The sequence below is a fragment of the Xiphophorus hellerii genome, chromosome 10, assembly GCF_003331165.1.
Source record: "Xiphophorus hellerii strain 12219 chromosome 10, Xiphophorus_hellerii-4.1, whole genome shotgun sequence".
NCBI classification, from domain to species: domain Eukaryota; kingdom Metazoa; phylum Chordata; class Actinopteri; order Cyprinodontiformes; family Poeciliidae; genus Xiphophorus; species Xiphophorus hellerii.
In genome coordinates this window covers 15,526,152-15,542,215 of record NC_045681.1, presented here as the reverse complement: position 1 = coordinate 15,542,215, position 16,064 = coordinate 15,526,152, and the positions used below count along the sequence as shown (strand labels likewise).

At 37.5% G+C, this 16,064-nt stretch overlaps 1 protein-coding gene across 5 annotated transcripts in view; it reads right to left on the bottom strand.

Moving 5' to 3' along the window:
• The window catches only part of LOC116727149 (rho GTPase-activating protein 44-like), a 65,230-nt gene that overhangs the window by 12,129 nt on the left and 37,037 nt on the right, over nt 1-16,064 (bottom strand). For 4 of the 5 annotated variants that reach the window (XM_032574358.1, XM_032574359.1, XM_032574361.1 and 1 more), the window contains exons 7-17: nt 15,830-15,947; nt 14,558-14,626; nt 14,385-14,466; nt 12,895-13,022; nt 12,396-12,507; nt 6,973-7,054; nt 6,802-6,882; nt 4,665-4,778; nt 4,343-4,434; nt 4,025-4,205; nt 1,191-1,208 (exon numbers count right to left, since the gene is read on the bottom strand). In XM_032574358.1, coding sequence (XP_032430249.1) covers nt 1,191-1,208; nt 4,025-4,205; nt 4,343-4,434; nt 4,665-4,778; nt 6,802-6,882; nt 6,973-7,054; nt 12,396-12,507; nt 12,895-13,022; nt 14,385-14,466; nt 14,558-14,626; nt 15,830-15,947 — 1,077 coding nt within the window. The remainder of the gene's footprint in view (nt 1-1,190; nt 1,209-4,024; nt 4,206-4,342; nt 4,435-4,664; nt 4,779-6,801; nt 6,883-6,972; nt 7,055-12,395; nt 12,508-12,894; nt 13,023-14,384; nt 14,467-14,557; nt 14,627-15,829; nt 15,948-16,064) is intronic. The other variant, XM_032574363.1, reaches the window with a different exon arrangement.

Here is a 16,064-nt window from a genome sequence, read left to right as displayed (position 1 = left end):
CTGTAGTTCTTTTGGTTTCTGCTCATATCCACTGCACATAAAATGTGCAAATCTCAGTCTATTTAAAGATTCTCCCATTGTGGATTTTTGGGTTATGATCAAAACATCTGAATTTCAATATCTGCTGAAACCAATATTTCAAAATCAAGGCTTGTCCCAAAAACATTTAGCGCCATTTTTTGTTTGGTTTTGCATAAGTTTAATTTATATCTACCAGATTAAAGCATATTCCATATGTAAACTGCTGTGTGCCATATGTAGTAGTGTTTATACGAGTAGATATTAAATTTCCCATTGCAAGCGAATGCAGCACATACTGATTTTGCTCTCCCTTGTTTTGTGAAGGTAAGCTTCCTGGGGGTTTCAACACCAAAACAGAATTTGTTGCAGCACAAGTTTTATGTGCATGAAGTTGTGCTGCACTGAGTGAAACGTAAAACTGCTGCACAGAGCTGAGTGTGTTTGTTTGGGCTAATTTGTAGGATCAGGCTCATTATAAGTGAGTCTGCTTGTTTAATGCTGCAGTTCTGCAGGAAACCTTGTCAGGACTTAAAAATCCTTGTACTGATGATTTTCGTACTTGGCACGAAATGATTGCTAAAGATCTTTGATAATGAAATCTTGTCTTTCCAGTCTGCAAAATCTTCCAGAAGGAGGAGTTTGATTCAAATAATGTGACTAAAAACACAAAGCTGCCCATGAAAAATACTCAAAAGAACTCTGACTTGTGGCTTTATCCATTATTTGATGACACCAAAGGCAAGTAAGTGTAAAAAACTGTTACCGGCAGGGAAGATTTGATCTTAATTAAATAATTTATAGCAAAACTGCAAAACAAAGAAAAAAAAAAGTGACAAGTTGTTCTACAGATAAAGTGAATGTGAAGTAAGTTTAATTGAATTTACAGAACATTTTATGTCCAGCCAGCTTTAAGATAAGGAGAACAAAAGTCAGTGTTTCCAGCTGAGATAGTCTTCAAACCTGAACATCTCTGTTCAGGGTGACTGAAGAGATGCATTTATGGAACCACAGAAAACAAAGTCTGCTCCATAGCAGTCAAATGTGTTGCTTTAGACACACCTGAATAGCAGAACAAATGATCAGCGACTGTCAGCTCCTTTAAATGTGCAGCTAAGACAAACATGATGGACGTGACGGGACTGAGAGACGTAAACGAAGTCTTACTTTACCTTTGGATCTTCCTTATGCTGCAGTGTTAAAACAGAAACAAGAACTGTGAGGACATTAACAAAGACCATCACAAAAAAAAAAAAAAGTTTGACTGTTGTCTTTTGCAGACGTAAGACCTTGAGGGGCAGAAACGAAGCAGCAGTAGAGAGGATTAGAGAAACAAGCCAAAAAAAAAAGAGACTTAAAGAACAAACGATAGTCACGCTGCGTGTAAAATATGCGCTACTTTAAGTGTTTCAATGACATCCAGTCCAGGGAGAAAATTACTGCTCTATTTCACTCTAATTAGGTCAGTGTTTCCCTGATGGATACAACACAATTTCCCCCCAAAATGAAAGGCTTTCTGCAGCTCCCAATACATTTTCTCAAGTTTGGTTTTTCTATGTAGGTCTGGTTGGTTACTCAAAGGTTTGTCTTTACTTGTGCTTTTTCAACATTTAAGAACCAAATCTCTTCACAGGATGTTGTTGTGGCACTAGGGTTTTTATAACAATGCACCTTAAGGAGAATAGTAATAAAGTTTTTATATTCTATGCTGTTCTATTAAATAACTGCAAAACAACAGGTAAAATAACTTCCCTTAATCAACAATTTTGTGATTTTTTTCTTTGGCTGCTTCTTAAGCCCACCTGAAGTGCTTTTACAGCATGTTGTGTGGTGAGAATGTTTATCGAAACCATTTGAAAGTCTCAGGTATTTGCAGTTTTACGCTATTTGTGGATGGTTATGGTTTCAAACCCTCACGAACAAAAAGAGTCCACTCTATACAGTACCTTGCTACTGCAACTTTTCCAGTTTGTCGCCTTACGTCCACAAGCTTCAATGTATTTTACATGGATTTTATGTGGTCAACAATTGCAAAATTGTAAAATAGAGGGAAAATTCTACATTTTCAAAAGAAAAGGACTCGGTAGAAAAGTTAAAGCAGGGTTAGATAATAAAACAATGCAACAAATGCCAAACTACAAACACATCATATTTTTCTGAATCACTGAAAACCAGACTCCAGTTTTCTTTCTCTTCGGATTTATGCACTGCTTTATGTCGGTCTGTCCCATTAAGATCCCAACAGGTGTGGCTGCGATGTGACCAAATGTGAAAATGTTCAAGGCATGCAAATACTTTTGTATCTAAAGGCCCTTTTGCAACTAAAATCTTTTCAAGATAAAACCCAGCAGTCTCCTTTCCATTAGTCAGACACTGACTGAATGCGTCTGCCTCATATCGCGTTTCTTTAGAAGCCTCATTCTGGTTTTTGATGAGTGTTTTTTTTTTTCCACTGGAAGCAGAGCTCCCTCCATTGATCAGTCCAGGTTTAATTAGCTCAGCTGCTCGCGGTCCCTGGGCTGCAGAGCTCAGCCTCCTCGCTGGGCCCCGATAAGACAGCGGGTGTAAGGAAGCATTAGAGGGAAAAAGGCGGTGAAAGAGAAAGAAAGCGACTGGCTGGTTTTCCACTAATCCTCCTCCACGGCTCCCGGATTGTGGGAATGGTTATTTCACAGACTAAACTTCAGCCCCCGAACTGTCTCTTAACGGGACGAAGGCTTGAGGGCAGGTGATGCAGGGCGAGTCGTTTCTGTCCGCCTCAGGGCAAAGCAGCTTATTTACTGAGGTCATGTTGAAGAGAAATAAACCGTGTCTCCTTTTTGTCAGAATGGTGAGTAAGAATGTGAAACCTTGGATGATTCAGAGGCAGATAGACCTAACAACATCCAAAGTAGGGTGTCATTCATTAAGGCCAGAAATGTCAGCTTTGCAACATTTTCTCTAGGTTCATTTATGTTTAAAGTCTCATTCTCTGTGATCAAACGCTGCAGGATTCATATTGAAACCTATAAGCTTGGTTAAAACTTTAAATCCTGTACTAATGCCACTCGGTCTCATTCTTTTCAACTGCAATGATGATCTCCAACCCCTTTTTTTCCCCGGCCTTCACTACAAAGTAATAAACTGCTTCATAGGTTAGAAAACGATCCCAGTACATTTTTCTTTTTAATAAAACCCAAACAAACAATCAACCCGATCTAGCAAACATCCACTGAGGAATAAAACGTCAAAATGCCTCAACACATGACTGATAATGTCGTGCAACAGATCAAAGTGCACAAATGTACGGAACCAGACATGTATCTAAAATGTTGTATTGTAATGGACAACCATTAATTTAACGAGGCAGAAAACAACTTAGCAAGAAAGCTCAATGAAAAACACAGAGCTGCATAGATAGAACTGCGTCCGACAAATAAGATCTTCATATGATTAATTTAAATAACGGGGTGTTATCAAGTCAGTTATTAACAGGGCACGTTTGTTTGGGAGATACGGGCTCAGAAAAGCTCTGCAGGCAGATTTTAAACATGCAAATCTTTTTACGTTGAATAGATGCGGGGGAAAAATCTAACTTTTTGGAAACAAGGAGGTGGTAGCATCATGCTATGGAAATGCTTTACTTCAGCAGAGACGTGAAAGGTGATGATGGGAAGCTGAGTGAAGCTAAAACTAGCAAACCTGGAAGAGAAACTGTCATAATCCCCAAAAGTATGGTGGATCAAAAGTATGGTGGAATGTTTTAGATCAAGGCTTATTCATGTGGTAGAAAGGCCTAGTCAAAGTCCAGACTAGGCCATTAGTCTGGGAGGCTAACCATGCAAGCATTTGCTGGTTTTATTAGTAAAAAACATAATTTTCTACTGCTATAGATTTATTTTTCTTGGTTTATCCCATGAAAGTGTTTGATTGCAGTGTGATAAAGTGTTAAAAAGTCCAAGAGGCATAAATACTAACAAGCTATGTTTACACGTTCAGCTGAAAGTTCAGCTGATTTGACTCGTACCCGTCTTTCTTGTAGAACTCCAGCATCATGTTGTCCGTGGCGACGCTCAGCGGCCGTCGGCTCTGATCGTTCTGCCTCCGGTCCACCTGATCCAGGTCCGGAGACGGCATCAGGCTGTAGTTGGCGTTGTGGTTGGTGTGGACTGGGCTGCCGTAGTTCCCGGTGACATTGAACTCAATTTCTAAGACAAATAAAATAAACAAAGAAAGAAAAATTCAGAGATTAAACTCAGCAAGATTTAAGTTTCTTTAAAAAAAAAAAAAAAAAAAAAAAAAATTCAGATTGCGCTTCATTGTCTGTCGGTTCTTTTCTTCTGACCTCCGGGGAAGAACCAGTCGGCGTGCTGGATGATGGGCTCGATGATGCCGACGATCTGAAGGGAGACGGTCGTCATCATCTCTGTGATGTTACTGCAGCAAACAGACAGGAAACACGTGTAGAGGCATTCTAGGTCAAAAAATATTTTATACAACATCACACTTACAAAATCCCAGAAAAAAATATTTACATAACTAAAAGATAAGAATGTTTAAGAAAGATTATGCTACATATTAGATACAAACAGTTGCTTAAAGTGGATCGGTAATCGACCCCAAAATTATTGATCTCTACTTCTGTTATGGGTTAGCTGGTGTCTCACCCTTCATCGTGAGTCCACAGCAGGTTGGGGCCGAGGACGATGGCGATATTTCCAGGAGTCATTTTGTTCACATCCTGGTATTCAGTCAGCTTGGAGAGAAACTTGATCAAATACCTGTCAGTAGACGGGTGAAAGCATGAGTTTTTCTCCAGCAGTCAGCAGAAATCTGACTACTCATCTGACAATGAGTTGCCCTCACTAGACTAAATATTTAGAGAAAACCCTGCAAGAAGGAAAATCTTGAATCAGTCAGAATCTCATTGCTCATTCCTGTTTCAAAATCTGCCTTGACTAACACAATGAAGATGAAACAAACTCGTTGTTTTTTTTTTCTTATAAAAAGTGAGTGGCTATTGTTTGGAGAAATATGCAGAATATTTCCACACTTCTCTAAATAATGTTTTGATGTTATTTCAGGATTTATTGTGCTGCAAAAAAGACGCACATTTCGAGTCAGAGGAACTGATGAGTTTTAAACTCAGTTGCTAATGCCAGAGAACAACTGCATTTTTGTGTTGTAAGAAACCAGTAGGTTGGTTGTGATTCATCTGAGCTACGCTTTACTCAAACGAACCATCCAGCAGCTCATCATCGTGAGCAACAATCTTCTGACAGATCTGCCGTCAGGAGCGCTGCCTGGAAAATCATCCTATTTGTGAGATTTCAAAACGACCCTGACAAGAGCTGCGGCTCCTCGCTTCTCTCATCCTCTTTCTCCTCTCGTCGTTCTCATCACGGCTTACATCTTTTGTCTTTTGATCGCGAGACAAACCCCAGCGAGTTGTTCGTGAGACAGCCGCTGGAGATGTTTCCCTCAGGATTAAAATCTACGATTAACACCAAAATATGACAGAAATCGAAATAGTAGTTGTTTTAAAAAGTCATGTTCCATTTTTCCAGATTTACCTCTAAAATTAACTAAACCTGATGAACTCATGATCAGATGTTTTTCCATCATTGCATTTCAATATTTTGCCTAAACCTACAGTTTTCTTACAATTAATCTTTGTATCAGTAAAGCGATTAAATATATTGAAACAGATTGAATTTTTTTTAAAAAAAAGGTGTGTTCCCCATAAAATAATGTAAAAACAAAATAAAACATCTCCTGGCAAAAATAATGCTTAGGTTGGACTAATCTATCAAATAAAAAGCAACATATCCAACCAGCAAAGTAAAATAATTAGAAAACCGTACGAGCGGTCAGCAAGCCAGAAGCAGATGTTTTAAAAAATGTACTAAATCTTTTATAAAATAGTGTTTTACAACTGGAAACTGCTACGTCTAATTCTTTGAACACCTTTCTGACCACATGTGTAGCATACTTACAGAGTTGATGTCTGAACTATTAATAGTTGAAGTCACATGTGTCAAACTCGAGGCCCGTGGGCCAAATCCGGCCCACAGTAGCTTTTTATGTGGCCCTCTAGATTCGAGGCCAAACACTGAATGTGCTTAAATAATATGTTTTCAATCAAATCAATCCAGTTTTTATCCATTTACTGCCAAATTATATCAATCTCTCCAGTTTTATGAGAATTCTCATGCAAAATTAACAAATCCCCGCACTTCTTTGCACTAATAATTGGGAGTTTATTGTAGATTTTTCTCAAAAATTGTCAAAAACTTTCTTACTTGTACTAAACAGCTAACTCAGCCTTAATTGATGTCAGATTATAGCCCATGATCTATACAGCGAGTAATAAAAAGTCGCATTTACCATCATAAATAAATATTGCAAATATTTCCAAATTAGTACCACAAGCACTTTGATTTTTATTGCAAAAAAATCACAAAAAGTATCCCGAAATCCTGAAGGAACTGAAAAGATGCTCAATAATATTATTTAATTTTGAGAATTCATTGATATTTTAACAGTTTGTGAACATGTTTTATCAATACATTCTGGCACAACCGGCTCTTTAAGTGCATTTATGATCTTGATTTGGCCCAAAACGAAAATATGTTTGACACCGCAGGTTTAAGTGAATAAATCTGAGATGTTACACCAGCTGCATGCATCGCTCTGTTCTCCTGCTACGTCTTACACTGAAAATCCTTTTCTTTAATTTGTACTTGTATTGCAGTAGTTACCTACAGGTACAATCACAAAATGAAGGAAGAGAACTTGACTCACTTGAAGTTGTTGTTGTTGGCACACGGCAGCTTCTCGCAGGCGCCCAGCAGAGCCTGCAGCCTCTTCTCCTGGTCCTGAATACTGCAGAACAAAAGAAAAACTCTGTCAGTTATTTGAACACAGATATAAGAAAACATGTCTTGAACTTGTTATTCTGTGAAGAATACACACTTGGAGGCCTGGATCCAGTCAATGTAGAGCTCAAAGGTCATTAATGGCTCGGGGAGTTCACGCAGGTACGACTTTAAAGCACCTGAAGAGAGAATAAAACCACAATAAGAATGCATAGCATGCATTTAGTGAGATCGTATATGCATGCATGCAGAATATGCGCAAGGGAAAACGTATTTATCATATAACATTACAGGGTCTCGTAAAGTATTATTCCATGCTGCAGTTTTTTATGCTTTCACACACTATGTATCAAAATGTTCAAATTATTATATACTCATAAGTGTAGCACAATCCATGCTGGGTTCAAAGCAAACATGTGGCTCAAGGTGCTCTCATCTAAAGACAGTAACATTTTAATTTCTGTTTAAGCAACTTTTCAAGAAAGAATGGATATAAATTTCAGTCTCCAAATATGCAAAGCTGGACACGCGATTGAATCAGAAAGCACAATAATACATGCTAAATTATGACATTTCTTGCATTTCACTACATAAGGTCACATAAAGCCAATGAAATACATTGAAGTTTGTTGCTGTGCTGTGACTAAATATGAAAGGCTCAAGTGGCATGAATATTTTTTATGAGGGTTTGTACATTTAATTTCTACCTCTGCTTAAACTAAGCTCCAGCTTTGCAATGAAAAGAGAGTTTGTTTACATTAACATAATCAACTCTGAAGCTGCTTTTCCCTTTTTTATGTTCATCACATCTAAACAAAGCAGAGCAGACTGAGAGAGAAAGCATTATTATATTTTTATAATTTAAGTGTCTTGTTGACATGCGATCTGCAACCTCCAAGGCTTCTCCTTTCAGCTCCTTTTCCATTTGTTTCTTTGCTTTTTTCCCCCTTTTTTCCTGCCATTTTCCATTTGAATGTCTCTCTGAAGAGACAAAATGAGCACCATTATCTGTATTTTGTAAATGTTCTTTCACCCACATGATTTTTACCTCAAACATAATTATGCTGAGGAGAAAATGAGCCCACATTTCCACGAATCTCTGATGCATTAATGACATTTTTCTACTGATGTGAGATAATGGTGGAAAATGATGGCCGACGGTGATCATGGTGTGATAAGAAGTAAACATTAATGAGAATGAAAACATTTTTTTTCCCATTAGAAATGTGTCATAGATACAAACATCTCCTACTCCATGACACCAAACAACTTTATTACTGAAGAAGGTGTAGACGGCATATCTTCGTTACTTTTCATTTGAATGTTTTTCTGGTATTTCAGGCCCACTATTGGTCATAGGTCAGCGTGAATGTTAGTTATTAATTAATTTGGGGGTTTTAAGGACACATTTGAGTTGTTCTATTTCCTGAGTAGAAAGATGATGCAACCACAGTTAATTTTGAAAACAAGAACTGGGTTTTTAGTTTCAAATTTATTGAAAATAAGTCAATATAACATGACTATAATTGACACTGTTGACCATGACATATTACTGAATCGACTGGAGAGTTGGGTCGGACTCTCCGGTCCAGTGCTTAACTGGTTTGAATCCTAAATAAAGAACAGGGATTTCTTTGTTTCAATTGAAAACTTTTCATCAAAGAGGTCAAAGGTCACATGTGGGGTACCCCAAGGTTCAATCCTAGGACCCCTTTTATTCAATATTTATATGCTCCCACTAGCTCAGGTTATAACAGGAAATAATATTAGCTACCATAACTATGCAGATGACACACAGCTCTACATTACGATGTCACCAGGTGACTCAGAGCCCATCCAATCACTGAACAGATGCTTAGAACAGATAAATGTGTGGATGTGCCAAAACTTTCTCCAGCTGAACAGAAACAAAACTGAAGTTATTATTTTTGGACCTAAAGAGGAACAATCTAGAGTCAATGCACAGCTTCAGTTATTACAACTGAAAACTAGCGATCAGGCCCGAAACCTGGGAGTAGTGATGGACTCTGACCTGAACCTCCAGAGCCACATAAAGACAGTTACAAAGTCGGCCTTCTATCACCTGAAGAACATTTCCAGGATTAAAGGACTAATGTCTCAGCCAGATCTAGAGAAACTCGTCCATGCGTTCATCTTCAGTCGTATTGATTATTGCAACAGCGTCTTCACAGGTCTGTCCAACAAATCAATCAAACAGCTGCAGCTGATCCAGAATGCTGCTGCTCGCGTTCTCACTAAAACCAGGAAGATAGAGCACATAACACCAGTTCTAAAGTCCCTCCACTGGCTCCCTGTAGCTCAAAGAATAGACTTTAAAATACTGTTGTTAGTTTATAAATCACTGAACGGCTTAGCACCACAATACATTAAAGATCTGCTTTTATTGTATCAACCTTCCAGACCTCTCAGGTCTTCCGGTTCTGGTTCTGCTCTGCATCCCCAGAACCAGAACCAAACGAGGAGAAGCAGCTTTCAGCATCTATGCACCACGAATTTGGAACAAACTTCCAGAAAACTGTAAAACAGCTGAAACACTGACTTCCTTTAAATCTCAACTGAAAACCCACCTGTTTAGAATTGTATTTGAAATGTAATCAATTACAAATTTATTGATGTAACTTGACTTAATGATTGATTCTATATTGCATTGTGATTCTGTGTTTGTTATGATGTAAAGCACTTTGAAATGCCTTGCTGCTGAAATGTGCTATACAAATAAAATTTGATTGATTGATTGATTGATATAATCTACAATTATATTATACTATATTATATATAATATAATGCAATATACAGTATTATATAATAAAATAGTTTATATTGTGTTATTATATTATGTATACAGTACATACAGTATATATCCATATAATTATATATATATATATATATATATGTATATATATATATATATATATAGAGAGAGAGAGAGAGAGAGAGAGTTGTATTATAATATAATATAATATAATATAATATAATATAATATAATATAATATAACATAATATAATATAATTGACATCTCTGCAACAGACTGGCGACCTGTCCAGGGTGACCCCACCTCTCGCCCCAAACGTTAGCTGGAGATAGGCACCAGCAGCTCTTCCAACCCCAGTAGGGACAAGGGGGTAAAGAAAATGGATGGATGGATAATAGACATGTTCATAGTTATATTGGTGTACCAAGTGTTAAGTTTTGTAATCTTGTCCTAATACCTGCAGACTGTCTGTTCACCAGCAGTAAACCTATTAAAGCAACAGAAAACACACCGGCCCACAGTGGCTGACAGCAGGTGTCGGCTGACTGGGCTCCTTTCCAGTTTGTCTTTTCCTTCTCTCTGCTCTGCGGTTTTCATTTCCCAAAGGTACGAGTATGATTGATGACAAACATCAGGGCATCCCTCACTGGGAAACGGCTGCATGTACCGTTAAGTCTGCTCAGCTGTGTCTAAATTCAACCGATGCTGTATGTTGTTGCTGCTACAGAGAAAATGAGTTTCTGATGAATGCACAGAAAATCTGTTTTCCTTTCCAACGAAGACAAAAAGAGCCTAATTCTGCTTATGAACTGACTAGAAATGGCTTTTGCACAGACCTCAGTTTTATTTCCAAATGGGTTATGTTATAAAAAAGTGACTTATGTAAAAACTTTATTGTTTCAGTCAATAAGAAGCTCTAAACATTTAGAGTTTAGTCTTGCTGGGGAAAGTATATAAGTCTAATCAGGCTAAATTAACAGGAAGATTTTTAAAAAGCTTTCATTTCTGCTCTGTTTTGCTACATCTTTCAAACGCCACAACATAGTTTCATATCACACTGAAGAGAAGCACTAATTCCCCAACAGCACTCGCCTTGTGCTATAAAATCGGGTGGTTTTTTCAACATAAATGTACTATAACAAAAGCCAAAATTTATTCTTTAAAAGTTATGTAAAAAGATACATATATCAGCAAAACAATGTCAAGAAATTGTAGGGTTTCTGAATCCAGCACAGAAAGTTTGACAAAGTTTGAATGAAGCAGGCAAGCCTGCAGTATGATCAGATTATATCAAAGAAATGGATCAATAATAACTATCTGTGACCAAAACTCAGATCAGTAAAACCTGCAAGTAATAATATTACATTTAGATACACTGGTTGTATTTCTAAGCTGTTAGAGCAATCTGTGGCAATGCAAAACAAGTCGCAACCCTTCATGTCATGAGAAGAAAAGTATCATAACATCTGTCACGTGGTGATCTAAGCTGTTTTAAATTTTTATAATAACAGAGCACAAGAGTAGCTGTGTTACGTTATAAAATGATTTTAAAACAAATTTTCCTTCTGGTTTAGATCCAATGTAAAATGTATATAATTTCAGTACTTATTTATTCATTTATTTTATATTTTCTGATCATGAAATAATGTCAACTTTCACTAGTATGAACCTAACCTTTGACCTCAGCAGTTTAAATGCAGATCGATCACCTTGTCAATAGCAGCGTTAGCCGCATAAAAATGGTTGGCAGATAAAATAAATTCACAATGTAACAAAATATGAACCGAATAACAAACACTAGAAACAATAACTGCATATCCCAATTACGCAAAATGAATCATATGTTTAATTAATGATTTCTGCATTTAATTATTTCAGGATGCATTTAATGATTCATTCAAATATTTAACTAACTAATTACTTCTTTAAAGTATTTACAGTTTTTCCATCACTTTGTAATCAAAACAACCTGCAGTAAACCTACCAGAGTGAATGTTTACTCTGGTAAGGGAGCGTCTTAAACAATAACAGTTTAATTAAAAATATCGATTTAAGGCTAAAACACATCTCTTAGTTTTTCTTATTCTTGATAAATGTGTTTTTCTCTGACAGTAGCATTGTGCAGCAGTCAGCTGCAGCAAAAAAAAGCAGTACTGTCATAAAAAAAAATCAATAACAGCACCTTAATAGCCTGAAAGCTTTTCTTTCTTTTGTAGTCCATCATGGTTCTGATTTAAAAGCAGTGAAGTGACAGCGGCACACAGAAAACTGATCTTTTCTTTTCTCCCAGCTGCAGCTTCGTCCCACGATGAAAACTCTCTGATGTTACTTACATGTGGATGTTATCAGACATTTTCTTTTCACTTCTGCATAAGAGCACAGACTCTGAAATGGATGGCTCGATTTGAAGATACGACATTTCGACATTCAAAGGTTGAGTTTAGATGCAAATGTAAATGAAAAAGGAAGGATCTGTTCTCCTGTTTTTCCCATTTTGAACAGTAGCTAAGATAAATTGGCCAAAGAAAGCAGAATCTCACAGATTAACAATTAGAAGTTCCCAAAGAACAAAAAGAGTATAGTGGAAATTTTATAAATACTTCAATTATGTTTATTTATTACGGACTGTTAGTGTCATTTTTCCCTCCTTCAGTAGTAAGATTGTACTACTGCAATAAAAGATGAATTTATCTTCATGCTTTTTAAATATTTTTACCAATAAGCTGTATTGGCGTTGCTCACTCACCTGCAATGGCGTGTGGGTCTGTAGAAAACTCCTGGACGTCCAACACGCCGCAGTCCAGCGACGCCTTCAGCTTCTTCAGCTTGGAGGCCGAAGGAGCGATTCGGAACAAACCCTGAAAACACAAAACATCAAGCTGTCGCAGCTGAAGGCAGGTTGGGCAAACGTTGTGTGTAACATGTTTTATTATTGTTATTAGTGATGAGAGACGTAAGGAGGGGAATTTTGTTGTCCTAAGCTGCAGGGTTAATCAATTTCTCTTTAAACCACCATGGTCCAGCAGTGTAAGTGTACAGCTTTGCATCCCCAAAACGCAAAAACTGGATAATTTCTTGCTGTAGATTTTTAATTAAACCAACGGGGATTTTGTATTTTTTTTCCAAGCCATGAAACGTTTAAGTGTGAATCTCATTAGGAGTCCCTGCAGTAATTAAGACTGACTGAACGTACAATAATGCTTCACTTTCTGTAAATGCATTTTGTAAGCGTGCAGTGTGTTTACCTCCTCTTGCATGCCACACTCCAGCAGCATAGTGACACAGGCTTCAATAGGAAAGGCGATATCTCTCCCGCTCAGCGCTAAGTGCTCCTCTAATGGTTTCCCGTAGCATGGTTTTTCCACCCAGGTCTCTGTCAAACACACACACACACCCACCCACACACACCCACACACACACACACACACTGTTAGATAAACAGCACTAACTGTCTGCCTTAATGATCCTGCCATGTTCCACTGATTGCTACAGATCAGTATTTTGGAAAATTTGCTGTATGAATTAATTCATTATCTGAAGCATTTTTCTGTATTTTCTATAACTATAGTAGCCATTTAACATTAGCACCTCGGTTGAATTCAGCATAATTAAAACCTCCTTTAAAAGTTTCCATTTAACACTCCAGTTACATAATGTTTATGAATTTTTGCTTAAAATTCAGATTTCTCTCCACCTCTAAACCGGCTTCTTTGATTTTATTATTATCCTCTCAAATGTGGCCTTTCTCATAAAGACTTAATGAATGAAAATAACCAAGAGTGGGCGACATATACTTGTTGCTACTGACAGTTTAAAGATTTTTTTTTCTAGCAGCTCCCATTTGTTGGGGCTCTTGGTTTAAAGTTGGGACTTTCAAAGAAAAGCTCAGAGATGCTCTTCAAAATAAGTGTATTGGTCTTTCATAGGTTAAAACGATAAAATAATCAAAATTTCTAATCCGCTCAAACCGGCAATGAAAAAGGGTTTTATTTACGCTGTCAAAATGAAGTTACTACGTACTCTTCAAAAAACAGTCTCATGTGAACTGGATTACTGCTGCGTTCAGCCTCCCAGTTGGTCTACATCAGCAATCAACAAGGGAACCATGTGATGAAAACTTAAAACATGATGCAGTCAGATACCTTACGTAATAAAATACTCATATTTGAATATTACTAAAGTGCAGGTGTTACACGCAGACTTCATAAATGTACAGATTCTCGTCAAAGTTACAGTGTTGGGCTCTTAAATGTGACTTTACAAGAAAACAAGGATCCAAAATCTCAATGTTTTTTTTTTTATTTATGCTTTGAAAATTAATCACCACATTATTTTCAAAATAAGACATTAAATCTAGTGTAAGTAGGATCATTACAGGACTTTAAATTCCTCGTAGAGATAACCAGGTGAATAAAAAGAGACCGATTTGATCCTTCAAAATGAAGTTTACCGATTCTCCAAATAAATGAGTCAGACTTATGGATAAGCGAGTTAGTAATTTCATAACACAAATCTTGGTTTTTAAGGTTGGTCTTACTGCAAAGTTACTCTCCAATTTTGTCTGCAAACAGAGCTTCCCTGGTTCTTTTTCTAGTTGTGTTTTATTTTCCCATTTTTAAATTACAACAGATGCTGCATTTTGGATAACGGTACTTTATAATGCACACGTCACTGTCACACAAACTGACAGACACTAAGAGAGAGGCAGAATCACAATCTGTAAACTCAGACTCACCCTGATGAGCTTTGATCTGCGGCAAAACACACTGAAGCAGCTCCAATGATTTCCTGTGGTACTCTGCCTGGACTTCTATCAACTGGACAGAGACACAGAGAGACCAAAGGGTCAGCGGAGGACATGGGCTGGTTGGACGCCTGCGTCACAGCTTGTGCAGGTGTTGGACTTACTGTCTGGAAGTAGCTTGCATAGTCTATTTCTTTGGCCACAAAACTGTACATGTCGGCTGATAACTGATCCTGGTTAGACAGAAAACACATTTCAAGACAACAGACCACACAAACCAACTGGAGGCAAATAGGGACAATAATAACCTGCTTTTATGATGGAAGTTGTCCTTGGAGGATAGTGAAAATACTGATGTAATAAACAAAAGGTGCCAAATCAATCCCTTTTATAATGTTATATTCATAAAAGGGCTTAGAAATCAATAAGGTTTTTTATAAGTTATGTACTTTAGCTTGCTTGTCACTAAAAAACATCTCTTCAAGGTAAACATGGTGCAATAAAAAAAGTAGCTACCCCTTACAGATCAAATATAATTTAATATTAAAGAAAATAAATGCAAGGTGCGGTTTTCAAGTGATGATTTCATTTCCTAAAGAAAAGAATCTATCCAAATCAACCGTAGTAGTTGATTTGGATAGTAGTTACCTCCTAACAATAACTGATTATGCCACCTTTGTTGGCAATAGCTGACATCAGGCGTAACCGCTGGTAACAAGAATTTTACAATACTATAGGGGAACTTTAACTCACCGTCCACACTGGAGGGTGCTTGAGCATAAACAGTTTGTTTGAGATCATGACAAAACATTTTAAGTCTAGACTTGGAGTATCCGACCAACTCCAGTTTTCAAGAGCTACAGCCCTACAACAAGTTTTACTAGAGTGGCCTCGCCTGGGAAGGTTCTCCATTGTTCCATGTTTTCCCCATTTCTTTCAGCTGTTCACTGGACGTCTTTCTTGACTGGTGAGCTAATATTGAGACTTTGTTTGTGACAACTTCATCTCAGACAGTTTCAATTCAAGACTCCCTGATCCTACAGGCCTTTTACTAACCTGTAGCCGCTTCCTTTTCCACAGAGGGCCAGGTTGGTTTGTGTTATGTTTTGGTCAAGACAATGGAGGCGTTTCACCGTTTCATTCTTGTTGTGTTGATTATTAACCTCCACCATGGATCAGCTGTCACTTTTCAACTGCCATGTTCTGTTCCCCCGGGCTACCGTTACCATAGCAACTCTGAACATTCCAAATACATAACAGTTTGAATAGCTTTTTTCCCCCCCTTTAGTAATTAGTAAAAACCTCATTTGAAATTAGCTGTTTGTTTTTACTCAGGTTATCCTTGCTCAATATTAAAAATAGTTTGATGATCTGAATCGAGTCCTTCACAGCACTGCATTTCTCTCTCATTGACATTTGAGACAATATTCACTGACTCGACAGATCTCCATGCGGTTGGCTGCCTCCTCCATCTCTTCCCTGAGGTGGTCGGCCTTGGCTCCTGTTGGCTGCAGATTGCTGGATAGTCCCGAGGATTTGTTGGACTGGTAGTACCTGGGCAAAAAGTATGTCAGGGTGTTTACAAAGTATATACGTTGAAATATTTTATGCATCTCTAAGGCCTTCAAAACTGTTACGAGAAAGGTAAAAGATGCTTTTGATTTTTGTTCC